At 37.2% G+C, this 21,926-nt stretch overlaps 2 protein-coding genes across 2 annotated transcripts in view; one reads left to right on the forward strand and one right to left on the reverse strand.

Moving 5' to 3' along the window:
• cebpz (CCAAT enhancer binding protein zeta) overlaps positions 1 to 9,022 on the forward strand; it is a 50,089-nt gene extending 41,067 nt beyond the window's left edge. The window contains exons 5-15 of the mRNA XM_016462789.1: positions 802 to 890; positions 982 to 1,035; positions 2,058 to 2,160; positions 2,245 to 2,313; positions 3,801 to 3,867; positions 3,957 to 4,063; positions 4,145 to 4,205; positions 5,460 to 5,647; positions 7,450 to 7,520; positions 8,025 to 8,106; positions 8,296 to 9,022. Of these exons, the coding sequence (XP_016318275.1) occupies positions 802 to 890; positions 982 to 1,035; positions 2,058 to 2,160; positions 2,245 to 2,313; positions 3,801 to 3,867; positions 3,957 to 4,063; positions 4,145 to 4,205; positions 5,460 to 5,647; positions 7,450 to 7,520; positions 8,025 to 8,106; positions 8,296 to 8,441 (1,037 nt within the window). The 3' untranslated portion in view covers positions 8,442 to 9,022. The remainder of the gene's footprint in view (positions 1 to 801; positions 891 to 981; positions 1,036 to 2,057; positions 2,161 to 2,244; positions 2,314 to 3,800; positions 3,868 to 3,956; positions 4,064 to 4,144; positions 4,206 to 5,459; positions 5,648 to 7,449; positions 7,521 to 8,024; positions 8,107 to 8,295) is intronic.
• A 680-nt stretch (positions 9,023 to 9,702) lies between these two features.
• Positions 9,703 to 21,125, reverse strand: LOC107670241 (NADH dehydrogenase [ubiquinone] complex I, assembly factor 7-like). Its single transcript, XM_016462778.1, has 10 exons — positions 21,017 to 21,125; positions 18,827 to 18,987; positions 17,482 to 17,562; positions 17,278 to 17,388; positions 11,952 to 12,162; positions 11,794 to 11,852; positions 11,543 to 11,656; positions 10,898 to 11,041; positions 9,837 to 10,030; positions 9,703 to 9,715 (listed from the first exon to the last, which is right to left on the reverse strand). Exons 1-10 carry the CDS (start codon positions 21,066 to 21,068, stop codon positions 9,703 to 9,705), a joined length of 1,140 nt encoding a protein of 379 aa, XP_016318264.1. The 5' UTR covers positions 21,069 to 21,125.
• Between the last annotated feature and the right edge of the window lie 801 nt (positions 21,126 to 21,926).

Below are 21,926 nucleotides of genomic sequence, written 5' to 3' on the forward strand. Positions count from 1 at the left end.
TAATCAATCAGAGCCCATCGTGTATTTCTGAGGGAGGGGCTTCATAAAAGCAGGAAATGATCAGCGCGTTCAGAGGAGAAGGGACGGAGAAGGGACAGAGAGGTGTGGAATAAAGGTAAATTATGTGAAAAATAATAAGTTTTTTAACAAACGAAGCATTAACACATGTTAGACTGCACCCCATAAACACAATCAAGCCTATAAAAAAAAACAGTCAACCACCCCTTTAAAGAAAAAATTCTTGAACTAAAATCACAAAAACACAAATATATATTGGTTCGCATGAAACTCTGTCTTCACTTGTATGTTAATCTATAAGAGTTTAGGCTGTTTTATATTAGGACTTCGTCAAAAATCCCCCTCCATGGCCCCGCCCTGCAACATCAAGCCCCGCCCCCAGCACCCCCCCAGATAAAATATGTTCCCGCGGCTATGCATTTTCCTGATCAGTCTCATTGCGGTCACTTCCAAGTACTTCAGTACATAGTTACCCCTGGCCATTCCTAGATTTAAATATTTACTTTTTTGACATTCCAATTCCAGTTTCTGTATTTTCTTAAGGATTGAAAATTCATGGCTCTTTGAAAGAGTGTACTTGATTTCTTATGCTGTTACGTTGTCATTATATCAGTGACATAAAATGGTCTTAAAATAACAATAATGTCATACATTTATCACAATTATTTCTGGTTCAATTTATTGTCTGTGTTATTGTGACAGGCCTACTGATTTTATAAAGCTGCCTCCACATGCCACTTTTTATGAGCCTTTTTCTTTATTGCAAACCTTTCTTGTCTTCAGGTAGTTTAAATAAGGTGACATATGACCCCATGAACAGAAACCCTTTATACTGCGGGGCAGATCACACAGCCCTCTGGGAACTGCAGAAGGTACCGAGGCTGATACTGTCTTTCCATTCTTCTCATTATCACTGTGATCTGTGCTCTGACGTTGTGACCAAGTGAGTGTTATTTCTTTCAGCTGTCCTTTCATTTCCATCCCTCCGTGGCTCTTTTTGCTAAGACTTTATTGCAGGTAACAACTTTCTCTTGTTTAAATTCAGGTCAAAATGGTACTATGTAAACAAAATGTTACACACTCCTGGTCTTATTTTGAAAGATTTTTCATTGCACAGAAAAAAAAAATCTTTGCCTTTTGTAGTTTTGTAATTGTTTTTTTTTTTTTTATCATAGTAACCTTATCCACCTCTGAAATAACTGTTTTGGTTGATGACACTTATGCTGCAAAAGTTTTTTTGGTAAACCAATAGTGAAATGGCTAGTTAGACATTGTTTTAGGCTGCTGTTGTTAGTAATACAGTCTTTCTGAGATCTTGCCAGTTCATCTAAAAATAAACAGTTACATTTACATTTATTCATTTAGCAGACGCTTTTATCCAAAGCGACTTACAAATGAGGACACTACGTAGAAGCAATCAAAACCAACAAAAGAGCAATAATATGGATGTGCTATAGTTGAGTTGGGCAGGTCATTCCACCAGGAGGGAACATTTAATGTAAAAGTCAGTGAAAGTGATTTTGTGCCTCTTTGGGATGGCACAATAATACGCCGTTCACTTGCAGAACGCAAGCTTCTAGAGGGCACATAAGTCTGAAGTAATTAATTTATGTAAAGGGGTGCAGAGCCAGTGGTGGTTTTGTAGGCAAACATTAATGCCTTGAATTTTATGTGAGCAGCTATTGGTAGCCAGTGCAAACTGATAAACAGAGGTGTGACGTGCATTCTTTTCGGCTTGTTAAATATTAATCTTGCATCTGCATTCTGGATTAATTGTAGAGGTTTGATAGAACTGGCTGGAAGACCTGCCAAGAGAGCATTGCAATAGTCCAGCCTGGACTCACATATAATCACATCGAACATTTGTCTTGTAAACGTGTAAACGGGGCTTAATCATCCTACATGACTGGAAGTGCGGTTTAGACTGCATGACTTTGAAATCTTCAAACTTCAGCTTTTTAAGCAACTTAAAACTTTTGGCCATCAAAGTTTGTCTTAACAAAATTTAATATTATTAGTATTATTCATTTGACCCACAGGGAGAGTTCATCCTGTACACAGGGGATCCGCTTCAGGACTTCACACTTATCCGATTCTTAGATCGTTTTGTATTTAGGAATCCAAAGCAAACGAAGGGAAAAAGTAAGCAAACTCTGCAAAATGCCACTTTGGACTCTTGAACTGGTGACTTCATTCATTTTGCTAAATGTATCCTTTACATTCTAGAAAACACAGATGCTACAGTGATGCAGCCCAAATACAGGAGGACGTTCAACAATATTCAGTCATTACCTGGTGAGTCCTGTATCATTGTGTGTTGTGCCAAAAAATTTTATTTAGCATATTCGTTGAATTATTACAGAATTCAGATTAAGGGCTGCATGATAAAATCGCATGGGTGATCTACAGCTCTGTGTATTAAATGCCGCTCCATCTGAAAGCACGTAATGGAGATTTACTTACTACTAATCACAGAACCGGCTTTACTGACGAGATGCGCATGACAATCGCATGCGATTTATCGTGCAGCCCTAATTCAGATGGTGAGCAGTTATTTACTACTATACTATACATGCACAGAGTTTACATGCAGTCCAATCAGATGAGCAGCTGCTCCTTTTTTCCCCCAATATTTTCTAATTTAATACTATTAAAATTTGTGAAATTAGTAAGCTGGCCAGTTTCAATTGTTTCATTACGCCAACAAATTTTACAAAGATTTAGGGATATCTGGAATGTGAAAGATCTAGAATTTGCAATATAGCAAAATTTGTGAATGGAAATAGCTCAAGGGCAGATTTTTATTGCTACTTACCAAAATTTAAGTTTTTTTTTTTTTAAGCTTGAAATCTTGGCTAATGACAGCTGTAATGCTTCAATGGAAATTATCAAACATTTCCAAAAAAGCTGCAAACCTTACGAGTGCTTTATTTTCCAAAGATTTAATAAAAATATTTAAATTGCACATAAGTTACTTTTCATAAAAACTCAACAGATTTATTCACACTTAAATATTCATCAAGAGAAAAGGTAACTAAGCTCCTTTCTAGAGATTTTTTTCCAGCTAACTAACAGAACTATGAACACTGGATATCGTTCCCAAGATAAATGTGGCATTAGCTGGCACACAAGCTATTTTATTTAAAAAAAAATTGTGGTTAAAACACAGGTACATGATGCATTTCAGTAAGTTGTACTACTGTCATGTATATTATATTTTGTGCTGTAACTAGTAAAGAGGAGATGACTGGTTCATGTGTGCTCTGTGCTGCCACTTATAAAATGCCAAAATGAATTTTGTGAAAAAATTAATCTGAAAGTTGAGATTTTTATTTTTTATCAAAAGTAAGATTATTTTGGGTGGGAGGAGCGCTACAAATAATGTTTAGTGAAATTTTGCTCAGGCATCAAATGAAAACAGCTTAGACTAAAAGATAGATCTTGAGATTTAAAGGGTTAGTTCATCCAAAAATTAAAATTGCCATCCTTTACTCATCCTCACATTGTTCCAAACACTAGACTTTTGGTTAAGATATTTTGAATGAAATATGAGAGTTTTATGTCCTTCCATCAAAAGTCCAGGTAACCAAATCTTAAAATATCCAAAAAGGCATCCTGAAATGGGGGTAAGGGAGTAGGTTGGACATTATTGGTAGATTAATTAAATAATAACACCTTGTTTCTGTATACATTTATGAGCCAGAACTATAACAGCCTGGTTTTATAACAGGCTATGAGGAAGAACAACAGTCAGATTTGTTTATTTGTTTGTTTTTGTGCAGTGAACTGTGAAGAATATTTGGCCAAAGAGGAGAGTCAGATACCTGTGGATGAGGTGTTCTTCTACAGGTTAGTAGAGTCATCCATCAAATACAAATGACTGTTGTCATTCAGGAGAGGGCTAAAATAATGTAAATGTGCTGTTATGTGTCACTCAGGTACTTTAAGAAGCGAGATGCAGAGAAACGGTGGAAAAGACCAAACAGAAACGAGGACAATGAGAGTGTGGAAGATGTTGACGATGATGAATTTGAGAGGGTGCTGGGTAGGCCCTGAAATTGACACGTTTTTTCTTTATTCTTTAAAGTTTCATGTGAGAAACCTGACCAAAATTTTGTCGTCTCAGATGTTTATGAAGGAGACAGCTTTTTCACGGAGTTCAAGGATGATGACTTGGACTTTGCAGGGTATGTCCAGTACTGTTTACACTGTTGCATCTTCATCATGTGTAGTAATGACACTGCAGGCGTGGTGGAAAGCACCATTTTCTTATGTTCTGGTTGATAAGGATCTAGTATGTAAGAAAATAAGAAGTGGGGGGAAAGCAGATCAAATTAAAGACCACTTTGATGCGTTCTTTCAAATGAAATTATATTTTTCAATATAATCAATCTCAAAATATATTAGAAATGGTGGACTAGATTTTGATTGTTGCAGTCAGCAGATAAAAAGAAAAACACTATAGTTATAATTCACAGAAGCATATTTAGTACTTATGAACTTGCATGTATTTAGAATGAATTCAAGCAGCGTAGTAAATGTCAAGACTGAGCTTTTACTGTGTTTTACTATATGCTACACAGTACTACACTGTATTTTAGATTTTTTAGATTGTCCTTTTTAACAGGTAACAAATAACCGATAACTACTCCTACAAGTGATGTGAGAAAAAGATATCAGTCTACGAATTAAGATTTTTTTTTTTTTTTTTTTTATTCCTTTAACAAATGTTGTATTTCATCCCCTATTAAATGAGAAACAAATTAATAAAACATGGCTACGATTTAGCTAAAACAATGAAACCAAAAAAAAGGGACGGTTATGGATTAATAACGTCCTCAAGTTCTCTCGGGATCAACAAAGTCCACACACAATGTAAATTAGAGATTCATTGTGCAGTGTTGTCAACTTCGAGGAGCGTTCTTTACAATTTAAGTAAAATTTTTGTTTTTCATGCAGCCACATATAAATGCAGGACTGAATCCGCTAAATTATTGTTTCATTAGTCACTAAAAATGTTTTGACATCATTGACAGTGATAACCATAGCAATGAAAAATGAATGAAAATCAGTGTTGGCTGAATGTGTTTGTTAAATTATGACTAACATTTTCTTAGTAGTTTCATTTTTTTTTTTTGTTAAATCATATGAACAAATAAATAGTGTTCTCACTTTTTGAAGAATAAAAAGTGATTAGTTAATTCACGGACATTATATTTTTCGACATGTCATGCAGGGCTCTTTAAAAGGGAATGGATGTGCTAAAAAAAGGACATAATGAATAAACATGCGCGTGATCTGTTGAAATGCATTTTACAAATTATTAAATGTTTTATTTGTGACATTAATGTGGTCACATATTGATGAGTGACGAGTTTCACATGTGACTGGGTTGTATTTACCACCACATATACATGGTGGCCAAACTATCTTTGTTGCAGCAATGTGATGCCCAAGTCCAAGAAAGGTCGAGATAAAGACGGAGAAGATTCTGATGATGACGATGAAGATGATCTTGATGATGAGGAGGTCTCTTTGGGCAGCATGGATGAAGACTTTGAAGATGAACTTGAGGATGAAGGTGGAGAGTTTATGGACATAGAAGAAAAAGATGATGATGATGATGCAGGTGTGTCAAATCTTTCATTATTAAAGTTAAAAATAAGTATGTCTTCGTATTGTCAAAGATAATGCAAAATGAGAAATGGAAAAGATCTAAAGGCTGGGACACACCAAGCTGACTTCAAAGAACTAGCAGCGACAAAAGCCGATGGTGTTGTCGCCTCGCATCAGCAGCGTCTGGATCAAAAAGCTGCACTTGAACACACTGCTCAGACTACAACCGACTACAATCTAACACGTTCTGTGCCTGCATGAGAGGAATTAACTGTCTATATCAGCAGATATCAATAGTGAATATTCGTCATTCAAAAGGACAAACCGAATCAAAGATGTACGCAGATATACGAAACATAAACAAAGCAGTGCTTGCTTACCATTTTGAATATCAGTTATGTTGATAATTTTCTTCATTTTAATTGGCTCATGTTGTTATGCAAACATTTGCATATTGGAATGCTTGTGTAAGATCACGTAACATTAAAACAGCCTTCTCTCTGTGCCGCCTGTTTTCGTCACTTTTGCTTTAATTCTCGAGCACGGACTCGTTCGCTAAACTGAACATCCAATCAGAGTTCTCACTTGCGCCGATTACAATAATCTAACCTTGAGGTCATGAACGCATGAATTAACGTTTCTGCATTTGACATTGAGAGCTTAGGTCATCATTTAGATATATTTTTGAGATGGAAAAATGCAGTTTTACAAATGCTAGAAACGTGGCTTTCAAAGGAAAGATTGCTATCAAATAGCACACCTAGGTTCCTAACTGATGACGAAGAATTGACAGAGCAGCCATTGAGTCTTACACAGTGTTCTAGGTTATTACATGCGGAGGTTTTAGGTCTGATAATTAACACCTCTGTTTTTTCAGAATTTAGCAGTAAGAAATTACTCGTCATCCAGTTTTTTATATCGACGATGCATTCCATTCGTTTTTCAAATTGGTATGTTTCGCCGGGCCGCGAAGAAATATAGAGCCGAGTATGATCAGCATAACAGTGAAAGCTAACACTGTGTTTCCTGATGATATCTCCCAAGGGTAACATGTAAAGTGTGAAAAGTAAGCGGCCCTAGTACGGAGCCTTGAGGTACTCCATACTGCACTTGTGATCGATATGATACCTCTTCATTCACTGCTACAAATTGATGGCGGTCCGATAATTACAAAGGTTTTATAAAAAATAATATATTGCATGAGTAAATAATAGTCAGAATTAGTTTTCATTTAAAACTGTTGCAGCTTAAACTTTTAGGTATAAAGTTGTTTCACTTTTGATACATTATCACATTCGATAAAATATTTTATGGTATTCTGAGTGTTTTTCATTGCATTGCATTCATTGCAATTGAAGCTTTTCTTTTGATATAATTTTTTGTTCATACAGCAACCTTTCTGTTTTAATTACAACAAACATGAAACCATGTTTTATTATATCCATGTGGTACGGTAACTGTTCCAGAGCCATTTATTCTGCTTATACCACAAAGTATTGAATTATAGCACTTTGCCAGTTCCGCTTAATTAGCTGGTTCAGGTGTTTGATTAGTGTTGGAGCTGAACTCTACAGGATGGTAGCACTCCAGGAGCAGGTTTGGATACCCCTAAAAATTGACTTTGGATTTTTTTTTTGGGTTTTTTTTCCTCGTCCATTTTTTTTTATTTATTCAGTGTTTTTGTAAGATTCACCCCTACATTTTCCCAATCAGCTGAATAAACTCAGTTTCCTGTGTGTGTGTGTGTGCGTGTGTGTGTGCGTGCGTGTGTGTGCGTGCGTGTGTGTGCGCGCGTGTGTGTGCATCATCCAAAAGGTGCTCAACCTGCAAAGAAGAAAAAGAAAGGAAAAATGGAGGACCAGTCAGTGTTTGCATCAGCTGAAGAGGTAGAGGATTTATTATGGGCTGAATTAAACAATGTTACACTTCACAACATATTTTACATTTTTTAAAGACTAGTATTTTATAAATACTAAACTGTGTATTTGTCTGTTTTCTGTTGCAACAGTGTTACTTTCATGTTTTGTATCACTCTGATTTCACCCTCTTTTCATGTTAGTGAAAGTTACAATGGCTAATTAGTACCACTTTGTCTAGTAGTGAATTACACCAAGGCCATTTTTGCAGTCACTTTACAGTCTCCAGTTAAAGCAGGGTGACTCCACCCACAGTTATGATGGAAGTGCTTAGCCAGTTATTCCTACACCAAAAACGTGCCATATTATATATGCAATGAGCAAATTTATAGACAATGTACATTTGTAAATAATTCTTAGTAAATTAGACACATTTGCACGTACATCACCTCAGAAGAGAGGAGATTTTAAGCAACTTTAACAAAAATGCCGCTGAATGAAAAGAAAATGTCTTTCTATTGTCTTTTTAAACAGTTTGGCTGTTTGCTGGAAGAAAACACGAGCTTGAAGTTTGACAACAGTGATATGAATGCAATGGCCAATACGGACAAAGCTGGTGAGTGCTGAAAATAGATTTGTTTTCCAAAAGAAAAATTAGTTCATACACAACAATAAAGAGTAATATGTTTTATCATTCCAAATTGTTCAAAACGTTTCTGTGAGTGAAATCTGTTGGAAGAAACTTTAGATTTGCTGCTTTTGTGGAGCGAAATCTTACCTCATTCTCCTGTGTCTCTTCAATCAGATGTTAAGCAGCTGAAGTGGGAAGTTAAACGGAATGACTGGATTCATGGTAGAGATGTCAAAACTCTGCGACGGAAAAAGGCCATGTTCAACAAGAGAAAGTTCGGAAAGGCCCAAAAGCTGAAGAGTGTCAAAAGGAAGAAGTGATGACCAGAAACTAGAATAATAACTGTATCTTTCTCCCACTTGGTGGACCAGACCTCCTGATCTGCTTCACCTGAGCCTTAGATTCCTGTATACGTGACGGGGGGGATGCTATGGAATGTTTCTAAAATATACTAGTTGTAAAGTGGTTTAGTCACAGGCGTTTGCAGTGTTGTATTAAATCCAGGGTTCATCCATAGTTTAGAAAATGCTTTATTTTATCTGTTATGCTTCAATGTTTTAAAATGATAATATCTTGTGTACTATCTAATGTTTTCCAGTGTTTTTTTTTGTTTTGTTGGTCGTCACATACAGAATTGTTCAATTCAGTGGGCATCAGTAAACATATCGAGCACAATATTCTTCCACCAGTTCTAGTGTGAACCTACAGCGTTCATTTTCCGAGCATATGAAACATGTCAGCATATTTTTTTTTCCATATGTTTTGTCATTGCATCACAGTATTTTAAAAAGCAGATAAATATACAAGTACAAAACTTTGTGCAGAAGCTCTGTTTGCTTGTAATCTGATCTTTATACCAGCTGTAAACAGGGCCCTGGAAATAAAACAAAAAAATAAAGAATCTTCCCAAACTCCCTCTCTTTAACAAAACTGGAGATGAATGAAATAAAACTACTACAGTTTCCACAGTTTACAATCATCGAGAAATAACCTGAAACAACATGCACCTGACCAGTTACATGAAACATGGGCAATGTGAATTTGATTCACATTTCATGAGATGTTCCTCATTGGACAATGTCTCTCGTAGCCCATCACTAACAGATACATTTGGCTTGATGGTTATTTGGAGAGGAATAAACCCCTTAACATTACTAACAAAGCTAAAAATATTGGGTTTAGGCAATCTTGGCGTGATTCACAATGTGTCCAATGACCTGTCTTATATTATCATCCCCCTAACAGCAAATAGGATTTCTCCCTCCCTTTACTGCTAAAACAGCTTAGACACTTTTGGGAAGGCCTACAGCTAGATGTTGGGACATGGATGCAGTACTGGTCAAACCAAGTCAGACACCGCAAAGAAAAAGACGATACTAAGAGTATTCAATAAGCTCTGCTCACTCTCGTCACATCTTTCCTATTTCCTGCCTTTTCCTCCCTTTTTTGGCTTGTAAAAGAGTTAACATTAACTGCTTCAAATATCGGACTGTATCTAGACCTCAGAGAGGTCTAATACTGGGGTGCTCAACTCTGGTCCTGGGAACCCACCGCTTTGCACATTTTATATGACTGTCTTCCTTATTTAACACACCTGATTCAGGTCATCAGCTCCATGAACAGAGTATTGTGTGTCAGATAAGGGAAACGCAAAAATGCAAAGTGGTGGGTTTTCTTTTGGAAACTCCGAATGCTTTTGGAGGGAGCACACAGACATTAGTGTTGTCATTCTCACCTGCAAGCGTGAGTCAATGCCCATGTTCTTCAGGAAGGATCTCTGTGTGATGGGTCCCAAGCAGGTCACCTCATTTCCTGTCATTTTTCTCAGGTAACTGAAGTCAACATCTGCTGTCAAGTCTGCCATGCCAGGTGCCTCCAAGACATTGTGGAGTTGATGGCCTTTAAAGCCCTGCCACAGAAATTAACTTTTTAACAACAAAATACGGTGACTGCCTGACTCAAATTTCAGAAAACAGATCAGTCTCGTGTGGAATCAGTGGATGGGCTTTGGGACAACATTTGTAAAATGAATGTAAATCTACAGTACACTCAATCAATGGAACTGAACTTTATGGGGAGTACAGGTACATCTCAATAAATTAGAATGTCGTGGAAAACTTCATTTATTTCAGTAATTCAACTCAAATTGTGAAACTCGTGTATTAAATAAATTCAATGCACACAGACTGAAGTAGTTTAAGTCTTTGGTTCTTTTAATTGTGATGATTTTGGCTCACATTTAACAAAAACCCACCAATTCACTATCTGAACAAATTAGAGTACTTCCTAAGACCAATAAAAAAAACATTTTTAGTGAATTGTTGACCTTCTGGAAAGTATGTTCATTTACTGTACATGTACGTGATATAAATGAAGTTTTCCACGACATTCTAATTTATTGAGACGCACCTGTACTGAAGTGATTCTGAACACTTAAGTAGTAAAACATGACTTCCTGTTTCACTGGAACAAGATTGGGTATGTGAGCATTTACTGAGAATTTAACATTTTAAATTACTTTTAAATGAAGTATTTGCAGATATTGCTGAATGAGATCGAAAAGAGAGCCGGTAAAATAACCCAATCTTTCCTTCACTAGTGTGAATCAGACTCGGCTGTTCTTTTCTTCATTTTTCATCAAATAGCATGATGGTATACTGTTAACAACAGGAAAGGGAAAAAACAAGAATAGACATAGGAAATAAAACAGATATTTTATTAACAAATCTGTTGAGGACGGAATAAGCATTAGAAAGATGACTCGTATGGCACTTACTCTGAAAGTATCAGTTTTTGTTCCATCATGTCCATAGTCTACAATCAAGGCTGCACCTCCGTCCTCTGCAATCTGATTGGTCAGTTTCTGAACAATGACTCCACCTTCTGGACATACTTCCACATGCTGTCTGTTTTCATCCTTCTAAAAATAATAATTTACAGGGTTCAGTCAGTGAAAAACAAGGACGCCCAAGATGATGAAACAGAGAAATCTTTTTAAAACAGTTCAAAACACAACAAAATTATCTGATATTTTCGTAATCGTGAGCATCTATAAGGGTCATCCCTCTTATGATATTTAATATTTGATGGGTTTTTTGACATAGTTACACACCGCTCCAGGGAGTCAGAAATTGACTGCCAGGCGTCACCCTCTTTAGCCAGCAAATGCTGTAACTACACCATCACGATACGTTAACTGTTGTTAAAGTGTTGTGTGAATGTACATATTTGATATTTATTTCTTATATTATTTTATATATTTTATATATATATTTCCGTTTAACCTTACTACTTTGGAAAGCATTGCTGTTATTTTTAAATGTACTATAGAATTAAAATTGTAAAATTAACATTGCATTTCTTCCCATCAGCTGCCTGTGATCAGTCACATGACAATGTTAACAAAAGAGGAGGAACTCACCTGTATAAGAATGCTGGAGGCCAGTGTAGGACTGTGAGAAACCACAAATCTCAGTTTTTCTGGACTTTCAGGATCAATGTCAACCATCACCTCCCGCCAACCTTTCTCTGTTCTCTAAACGAAAAAGAAAAATTCATTTTGGCCTGTAAGGTAATACTAATGTTCATGTTTGAAAAATTGTTATTTAAAATTCATTTATCCTAAGATTTTTAATATTTCATGTGAATACTGAAGTTAATAGTCCGATGTACCTGAAACTTGTGAACGGGTATAGCGTCAAAAAACTCATGGGCAAGGAAGACACTAAAACCTGGCAAAGGAAAGCAGACTTTAGCTACAACAAACTAAGAGCTTCAATTCCCATCAACTAGAGTTTGTGCAATTACATGACAGTTTGATGCATCCGTACCTCTTGGGATGTCCTCAATCCTGCGGTACCAGTATATAGGCAGGCCTGTACGTGTGGTGCCACTGCGGTAAACAGGCTGATCACCATCATTGGGCTGTGTATTATCAACAGTTAGACATTCAGCCTGAAATTGGCTCAACTTTGGGCTGACCTCCACAAGATGAACAGAGATATCCGTCTCACCCAGGACAGTTTTCAACTGACTGAAGACCTGTTACATATGATCACACTTGTTTATATAAAAATTCAAAGTATCCCCACACTTGTGTACATCCCCACACAAGTACAAAATGCATTCCTTTTGATACTCTATATTGTATTCAGTGTTGTTTGCATGTAGTATTTCTGAGAACAGCGGCACAACAACCAAATTTTGGGGGATATGCAATATATTATACAGCACCCTTTGCTGGTTGTCACCTTTGGTACATATAAGCAAAACCTTGCAGTGAAAAAAAGTCTTTGCAGTTTATATGCCAACAGCCATATCAACCTGCAGCCCAAGACTGGTTGCCCACTGAAGCTAAGCAGGGTTGAGCCTGGTCAGTAGCTGGATGGGAGACCTCCTTGGAAAACTAGGTTGCTGTTGGAAGAGGTGTTAGTGAGGCCAGCAGGGGGTGCTCACCCTGTGGTCTGTGTGGGTCCCAATGCCCCAGTATAGTCACGGGGACACTATACTGTAAAAAAAGCACTGTCTTTCGGATGAGACGTTAAACCGAGGTCCTGACTCTCTGTGGTCAAAAATCCCAGGATAATAATTTATGCATTTAGCAGACACTTTTATCCAAAGCGACTTACAGTGCATTCAGGCTATACATTTTTTACCAGTATGTGTGTTTTGTGTGATGTCCTTCGAAAAAGAGTAGGGGTGTAACCGCGGCATCCTGGCCAAATTCGCCCATTGGCCTCTGACCATCATGGCCTCCTAATCATCCCCATACACTGATTGGCTTCATCACTCTGTCTCCTCTCCACCAATAAGCTGGTGTGTGGTGGGCGTTCTGGCGCAATATGGCTGCCGTGGCATCATCCAGGTAGATGCTGCACACTGGTGATGGTTGAGGAGATTCCCCCCTTCTATGTAAAGCGCTTTGAGTGCCCAGAAAAGCGCTATATAAATGTAAGGAATTATAATTATTATATCCACACAAGGCAAAATGTCATGATTTAAACAATTAATTTATCTGTTCAGGGGGTATTCCAGAAAGCAGGTTATGTGACATACCCGGGTATGTTTTAAGGTAAGTAAGTGGATAAACTCAGCTTTTGGTTCCAAAAACAGGGGGAACTTTCAGTGTATGTAAGTAGCCATAGCAACTTGTTTTCTGAACATAACCTGCTCCGGAGTAGGTTATGTTTCAGGGTTAGTTCACTTCAGCGAGACTCTAGTGGGCATGACAGATTGCGCACAATATTATATATTATTACAACATAGTTATGTAATATAGTATGTTAATTATAAAGCACTAATATAAGCACTAATATGGTTACTATATTTATTTTTATTGGCATATATAATAGTTATCTGTATAAACAATAAAACACTATTATGACAAGTAATGTTTAATTTATTATATATATATATTTCATTTTATATTATCTCACATATCATGATCGCCATTTTCTATAATGTATTTCTATAATAAAAATACATATCTGATATGACTTATTATATAATTAGCATCAAACAAACAATATAATTTTTATTCTCAAGGATTAAAAATTAAACAGAAAAAAAAGAAAAATGACTGCACAACCACCAGTTAGGTGGCGATATGAACCAAGTATGCAAATGGACTTTTTACAGAAGAAGAAGAAAGAAGCAGCATTGCGTGCTTTTTCTTAGCGTCTGTTTCCATAGCGACTTGTCGATTCGTTGCTCTGTTGAGAATGTCTTGCGAGTAAGCCAGGAACATACTCTTTGTTGAATGAACTTGCTCCTGGATGCATTTTTGGAACCAACATAGATTGAATAAGCAAGGTTTGAGTTAATAATCAACCGAGAGTTCAGGGTTTAGTAGATGGTAAGTTAAACTTGCTTTCTGGAATACACCCCAGACCAGATGCAAATGTATTAATTGTATTTTATCCTGATTTAAATGACAATGTTTTATTAGCATTAAAAAAAAAAGTAATCTGTGATATAAGGGATGGATAATTCTTAGCTTCAGATACAATCTCCCTAAATTAAATGTAAGTGTGTCACCCTGGAAACACCGCTCTACAACTAATCAGCCGCTCTGAGTACACGCTGATCGAACACAGCTGAGTTTCATTAAGAAGAGGAGATATAAACAGAAGCAGAGCAAGAAAGGAAGGAGCAAGCTCTCCACTTTACCCTCCTATGGTGTTTATTGAGACTTCAATAAAACCACCCTCTGGGGTTTTTCTGTTGACTTCAACTACATCTGTGTCCATGTTCTCATTCATCCTGCCACAGTGGTGGAGAATGCGGGCAAAAAAAGTGTATTGATATAAAAGACCCATGCTAATAACATCTGTTGTTTTTCTTCGCAGAATCCGCTCTCTCTCTCACTCGACATGGAAGAAGTCATCAGATGGCTCATTGAGATTACGATCCACCAGCAGCAGTTCAAGGAGCAACTCCCCGCCAGACAGGAATGTACGGAGTAGGTAGTGGAGCAGATGAGGCGAGGGGCAGTAGGATGAACCTCTCTCCCAGATCCCCGCCTTTCAGCTACTCACCAAGCTCACCAACCAGGATGATATCGAGGCATACCTCCACACATTTGAGGTTTAAGAGGGGCGAGAGGGCTAGGAGAGGGAGGAGTGGGCCCGCATTATTGCGTCCTAGAGCTGTCAAAATGACTGAAAAACTAAATTCTCATTTTGTACTTAAATATTATCAAAATTCGAATTATATTTGAATTTAAAATGCATAATTTCAGTTAGGATGAAGAAAAGCTTTTGGCTTCTTTTCTGAGGCCACAAGAGGGTGCATCGAGCAAAAGTTTATTCAAAGCATAAGATAACATGACTATCTGTGAAAAAAAGTGCATAATGTTTAAAATAATGTTTATAAACCAATTATAATTAAGTTGCTTAAACAACTATAAACAAAAATGCATCATCTTTGTATGCATAGTTTAATACAAAGGGTGGAAAGCCAATCACACAGAGTACATTTTTCATTTAAAAACATGAGATGCAGTGGGATGGGGGAAAAAACCCACCATAAAGTCTCTATGTTTTTTTCAAAGTTAAACTTGCTTTAATTTTACATGACTTTCTAATCATGCGGCTCCTTTGTGCGAGACGCGAGTGCAACTGTGATAGATGTCCCTCTAGAAAATGTGCGAAATATGTGTTCTGTGTGAACGGCTTGGTTTCAGTTTTGATTGAAACAAGACCTTCTCTGCATTGATGTTCTCTTTTTCCGCAATATTTTTAATGAACAACGCAGCAGCGCCGCATCTAGTGGCTTCAACTTGATAGGCTAACAAAAACATTATAATGCAACGACACTTACATCGTCATCGCATCTCGTGCCGCTGATAAGGCTGCCTCCTTAACGCACAACTAAAATTCGAATGCAACGTTTTTGCATTCGAACGTGGATTTTTATTTTAAACTCGACGAATATTCGAAATTCAAATTTTTTTTTGACAGCCTAACTTCGCCATGAAAAACCATGACCAACTAAACATGTTTTGGCATCTGTGGTGCGTTAAAAGTTTAGCAACGTCTGATTTGTGAACGAATCGTTATTTGTTGGTTCGTCCTTTCTTACAGAGGAAGAGCAGCGACCCTACTATTCCTTGCAGCCCCCAAAGAGCGAGCATTATGAGATGTTAAAAAAAGAAATCCTGGCAGGAGTGGGGCTGACTCCTGTCTGCGCAGCCCAGCAGTTTCATGACTGGTCGTATGACCAAGCACCGGTGCAGACTCAGGCTGCTTAGTTAATCCGGCTCGCTCACCTCAGGATCTTAACTTGCGATCCTACTGCTACCCAAGTCGCTGAGAGAATGGTTATTGACCGCCTGCCTCCCTGGCTGACCTTATTGAAGCGGTGGAGCTGTCAGAAGCAGCATGTGCTTGTGATGCTGGAGAGAGAGTGGCAACAATTCCCTGGAGCAAGGCAACGAACCGGCGACTGCTGGAGGGCACCTCTCAACCAGTAAGCAGGTCGGCAGCCCCTGTACCACAGGTTGAGCCCATGCCCACTGAACCTCGTCCCCAGGGGCTAGGGCATGGACAGCAGGTTGTATCATACATCGCGCTGTACTGAGAAAGGCACCTGAGCAGTCAGTGCAGGTCGAAGGAAAGCTGGTAAAAGCTAGGGCTGGGACAATAAATTGATGCATCGCAATTCGTGGATCGATTCTGAGATTATCTGAATGCATTGCGAATCTCTCTAGAATCAATTCTGATCTTAGTTTTTAACAGTAGACGGCGCTCTAGGCTAGTTTTTAACCTCACACTCGAATGCTCACAAAGAAGAGCCCTTGTGCATTCGGCACAAGTCATGTTAGTGGTTAAATGTACTTGCACCTTGGCTTTTATGCTTTTATGATGTGAGATTAATGTAAACACAGCCCAATATGAACACCCTTGTAATTCACTTCAACCTTTTCAAACTGTATGAATGAAGAAAACAAATGCAAAGAAAACAAAAATAATTTATTCAACAATTCTTCTCCCAGAGTTAATGTCTTCTGCCATTTTGGAGAGTACCATGACGCATGTGCGTGCTTTTCCCAGAACGTAATCAGCGTTGTTTACGTTCAGGAGAAAACGCGCGCATGCTAAACGTAAACACCCCGCTGATTATGTTGATTTCACATGCGCCGTGGTACTCTCCAAAATGATGGAAGAAGAGGTAATTGTTGAATAAATTATGTTTTTTTTTTGCTTTCTTTGCACACAAAAAGTATTCTCGTAGCTTCACTAATTTGAAGTTGAGCCACTGATGTCACATGGATGCCCTTGTTAGGTTTCTGGGACTGGGAACATTGCAGTTGTGTTGCTGTCTATGGGAGGGTCAGAGAGCTCTCGGATTTCATCAAAAACATCTTAATTTGTGTTCCGAAGATGAACGAAGGTCTTACGTGATGGTGAGTAATTAATGACAGAATTTTCATTTTGGGGTGAACTATCCCTTTAAGCATCATTGTGACACACAATTTCACTTTAAATAAAAGTGAGTGAAAATAAAATGAAAGACCAAGATGACAGATTTTTCCACAGCCTGTTTTGCTCATATTTACCAATATTAGTACATTTTATATCACCTTCCTCTACCAGACAATTACAGTCTAACAGGCGATGGGGTGTTTAAACCAAAAATATTCATTGGAGTATTTACCCTCAGGATGTCACTGGCCAATGAGCCTCTACCTGGTCCGAGCTCCACTAACTGGAACGTGTTGGATTTCCCAGCCGCCATCCACTCACTGATACACCAGACACCCAACAGCTGTGGAAGACCATATATAACTGTCATAAAATAAGAACATATTTTTATATGGTTGTAGGTATCAGTCATCATTTTATTCAAAACCATGCTTACCTCTCCGAAAATTTGACTGATCTCTGGTGACGTAATAAAATCACCACCTGCTCCAAGCATGTCATTTTTCACGTAATATCCCTAAAACGGCAAACAACAGACTTTTGGTCTTTGGTGGAAGAGCGCTTGCTATTATAACTACCTCTTATAATGTCTACAAGTGGGTGGGTGGATGGGTATGTGTTTGCATGAATGCATAGACATTCATATAATCCATATGAATTAAAAGGCAAAAGGGTGCAAAAAACTTTGCATACAGAATGACCAGCTTCTAAAAATTGCATGCATTAGGAGGTTTTTGATCTTTCCATCTCACCATGCTCATATTGTTTTTACCACATATTGTTTATTACAGGGCTAATTTAACATTATCTGAGCTACAGATAAAATATTGTTCTATTTTATAACCTGTTACTAAGCTACGAAATGATGTAATACTGATATTCTTAAAGACAACAAAATTCAGTCATTTGGTCAACAAAATATGTCATATGCAGAGAGTGGGAAAATGCTGCAAAGGAAAGGTTGTGTGAAAAGCCCTTATATATGGAGATGGTTTGAGCGTGTTTATGCAAATGACCAACCTCGGGTATGCGGCTGCTCATTTAGAATAATCCAAATTTTCATTTTTGAGGTGAACTATTCCTTTAAGAACATATTCATGTGCATATACTTGTGCTGTGAATTAGGCGGCATTTTTTGTGAGAAGTTCTCCCATGCATATCCATAATCTATGTGAATGAGAACCACTGTTCCCCATGTGACTTTATTCAATTTCTGTTGTAAGCTATAACTTACCTAAAAACTACTGTTCGTAGACCTTACTGGAAAACTTAGAGCACTGCTTATTTCATTTGTATCTTTGTTCTGTTGCATTTATTCGTCCTTTTTGTTTGTGATTAGTGTCTTTGCTCTTATTGTATTACTGAGTTTATTTTCCTTCTATAATTGGTTTGAGGAACCTTTATTTACATTAGTTATCCTAGTATTAGTTTTTGCTGAATTATCAAAATTGGTAATTGTGAAATTTCACTCATATCTACAATTACTCATTCGTGAAAGTTGATCATATTACCCATCAATTGTGTGACATAATTGTGATTTAAATATTGACCAGAATTATTATGTTTTTTGCCATAATCGAGTAGCCCAACCAAAAAAATTACATTCATCCACAGAAAATAAAATGATCTTGGGATTTTAATAACCAATATTTAGTCATTTAAATAAGGATTGTGATTCATGTGAAAAGCTATATTTTTACCCAGCGCTAATTGTAAGGACACAAAAAGTTTAACAGTTCTATAATATACAGTACAAAAAGTAAATGTGACATGATACATACCGCCACTGGATTGGTGAGTGCCTCCCTCATGTACTCAGCGACTGAAATTGGACCCGTGGCAGTAATTTTGGAGATAAGATGTTTATGGATGGATGAGTTTGACTCCAGTCTCTGGATGGAAGAGTTTGACCAGGATCTGTTTTGCCACATGGTCCACCGCACTACAACAGACACCACCACTGCATCATTACTCATTTACATATCTGCCTGTACTGTATCTACGTTTGTGAGCTGTGTTTCCTAGAAGGCTGAGTGACCGTGGGGTTGTTCGCCAAATCCAGTTTTGGTTTAGTTTTCCTCATACCCTGTTGTAAGCTTTCAGAACACATGGAAAATATGCCAAAAGTTGTATGTAATCATTCTGTGATACTTTTGCATTTTCTTTTAAAGCCTGAAGCTGGTCACTATTTGCAGCAATTATATAGATAAGTAGGCCTACAAGTGGGGGAAAAAAATCTTTTTGTGGTCTGAAAAAAAGGTCCTACAGCATTAAAACAACATCAGGGCGATAATAATGACTAAATTGTCACTTTTAGGTGAACTTAACAAATGTGTCACAAGGCACCCTTACGGAACAAAACTATATGGGAATATACTGCAAAATACAGTATAATTGATATATTACATAATACATTTCCATATATTGGAAACTAGAGCTTATATTTTTCAATATACAGCAATATATGCATTGACAAATATACATACAAATATATTTAGAAATGAAGACAAAGATAAATCTAATATTTATAATATTTGAGTCTTTATTGCGTATATATTGCACACAGATGCTCCCATATAAATGTGAATGTATGTACACACATATATACACACATTCTCACAATTAGTTAAAGCAGATCTCTAGTTCCCAGCATGCTTTGCTTCTGACTGTTAAAGGAGAGTAAACATGTTAAAATTAAGTGTTATGTCATGTGTTTTTGCTAAATATTAATATAGGGGGAGATCTTTTAGTGTTTAATGTTGTATTATTTTGAAATGTAAAAGGGTTTCTGGTGTGTGTAAGTTTGTGGGGTTATTATTGTCCAGAAGAGTAGAGCCTGTGGTTAGGAAGACGATTGGCCAAACACTTAAATTGTATGTTACTTTATTTATAAAGTAATGGCTGTGCACTTATCAGCACAGTGATAGTCTGTTCACCAAGTGCTTTATTATGAGCAGGTGTGCTTATGCTATTGTGAACTAGCTATATTTTAAAATACGAAAAGTGTATATCATAAATGATTATTAAATATAAGAAATATATATTTCCATATACAGTATGTGTATATACCGCAATATATTTTTACACAAGCAGTGACATATCTTATCACATGTACATCTATGTATTATAATGTGTATTACTGAATATTAAATTACATATATTGTGATATATAAGTAAATATATTGTCACATATTTTTTAATACACGAAAGCATCAATTCCTTATGTATTATTCAATATATTGTAATATATTTACACAATAAATTATGTTACAATTTTTAATATACCGTTATGTCATTGATCATTATATTAGGAAATATCTTTTCTTTGCGTAAGGGGCAGTCCACAATACACAAGACACATAGACCCTGTTTACAAATATACAGTAAAACAGTAATAATACAGTTGACCCTGGTAAGAGTTTTTTCACAGAATGATCCAATACGACGTGTGCTCTAATTTTCAAGTGTCCTGAGGGCATACAATAGCGTTTGGTGAAAAACAAACTGAAATGTAATTTATTATTTAGCGAAAATCCTGACCATGGTCGTTTGGCTTGCCATGCATGACAGTGTGTTCATTGTATTGTTGTAAGGAAAATATGGGTTTATGAGATAATTCTGTGATGTTTCGTGTTTAATTTTTTTTTGTTGTTGTTTTTTATTTTTTTGACACAAGCTTCGGAGTAGCATATGTACACATATGTAACCAGCCTACTATAGCAGTGTATTTTCCGTATACACAGTATTTAACAGTTATTTGATCTGAATGCCAGAAGTTAAGAAATGTTATATTTTCCGCCGAGGATGAGTGACACTCGCAGAGCTAAGCATGCAACGTAGTGAGATCATGACAAGAGTGATGCACACTACTGTCTGAAATTTTTATTACACACTTTTATTTTTATGTTCTGCATCGTGTTCCATTACCAATATAGCAGTGTCTCACTCTGATTAAAATAAACTAATCTCACCTTCTGGCATTACCCGCTTCAGCCTCAGCAGAGTCCTCATGCTATATATCATATAACAATAATCATGGGAATAGATTCACAAAATATCAACATGCTGTCACAAGTCCTTTGTTCTGATTGGCCGAGGTTAGCCGAGGCTTCTTCTTCTTCTTACTCGTTTTTATTGGCGGATCGCAGTCACAAATTGAGCATTACCGCCATCTACAAGGCAATGGATCAGAGACTTAAAGGGATAGTTCACCCAAAAATGAAAATTTGATGTTTATCTGCTTACCCCCAGGGCATCCAAGATATAGGTGACTTTGTTTCTTCAGTAGAACACAAACAAAGATTTTTAACACAAACCGTTGCAGTCTGTCAGTCGTATAATATAAGTGGATGGGAATCACGGCTTTGAGAGTCATAAAACATACACAAACAAAACCTAATTAAACCCTGCGGCTCGTGACGATACATAGAGACACGGTGGATCGCAGACTTATAAGTGAATTACCGCCACCTATCTCTCAAATGGACCACTGACACTCTATCTACAATCTCAATTAGGAGTGTCAATGGACCATTTGAGAGATAGGTGGTGGTAATAAGTCTGCGATCCGCCGTAAAGCAAGAAGAAGATGCCTCAGGCGCCTGCTGTTGAGAACGCGCTCAGGAGGACGCACCGCTGCTCAGGACAGTTCGAACAGTTCGGGCATTGCCTGAATCAGAGGTAAAAAACGATATAAATACTGTTCAGTTTCTTGCACAGACCGATCGTTTTGTGTCTTTACACATCAATGTATCGTCATGAGCCGCCGGGTTTAATTTGGTTTTGTTTGTGTATGTTTTTTTTACTCTCAAAGCAGTGATTCCCATTCACCTCCATTATAAGACTGACAGACTGCAACGGTTTGTGTTAAAAATCTTCTTT

Source organism: Sinocyclocheilus anshuiensis, unplaced genomic scaffold (assembly GCF_001515605.1).
Source record: "Sinocyclocheilus anshuiensis isolate Anshui unplaced genomic scaffold, SAMN03320099.WGS_v1.1 scaffold937, whole genome shotgun sequence".
In the NCBI taxonomy this organism is placed as follows: Eukaryota; Metazoa; Chordata; class Actinopteri; order Cypriniformes; family Cyprinidae; genus Sinocyclocheilus; species Sinocyclocheilus anshuiensis.

Coding starts and splice junctions, on each gene's coding strand:
- LOC107670241 (XM_016462778.1), bottom strand. CDS start 21,068: ATGATATATAGCATGAGGACTCTGCTGAGGCTGAAGCGGGTAATGCCA. Junction 17,563..18,826: donor CACTCACCAATCCAGTGGCG/GTATGTATCATG, acceptor TTGCCGTTTTAG/GGATATTACGTGAAAAATGA. Junction 12,163..17,277: donor TGGCCAGTGACATCCTGAGG/GTAAATACTCCA, acceptor CATATGTAACAG/GTCTTCAGTCAGTTGAAAAC.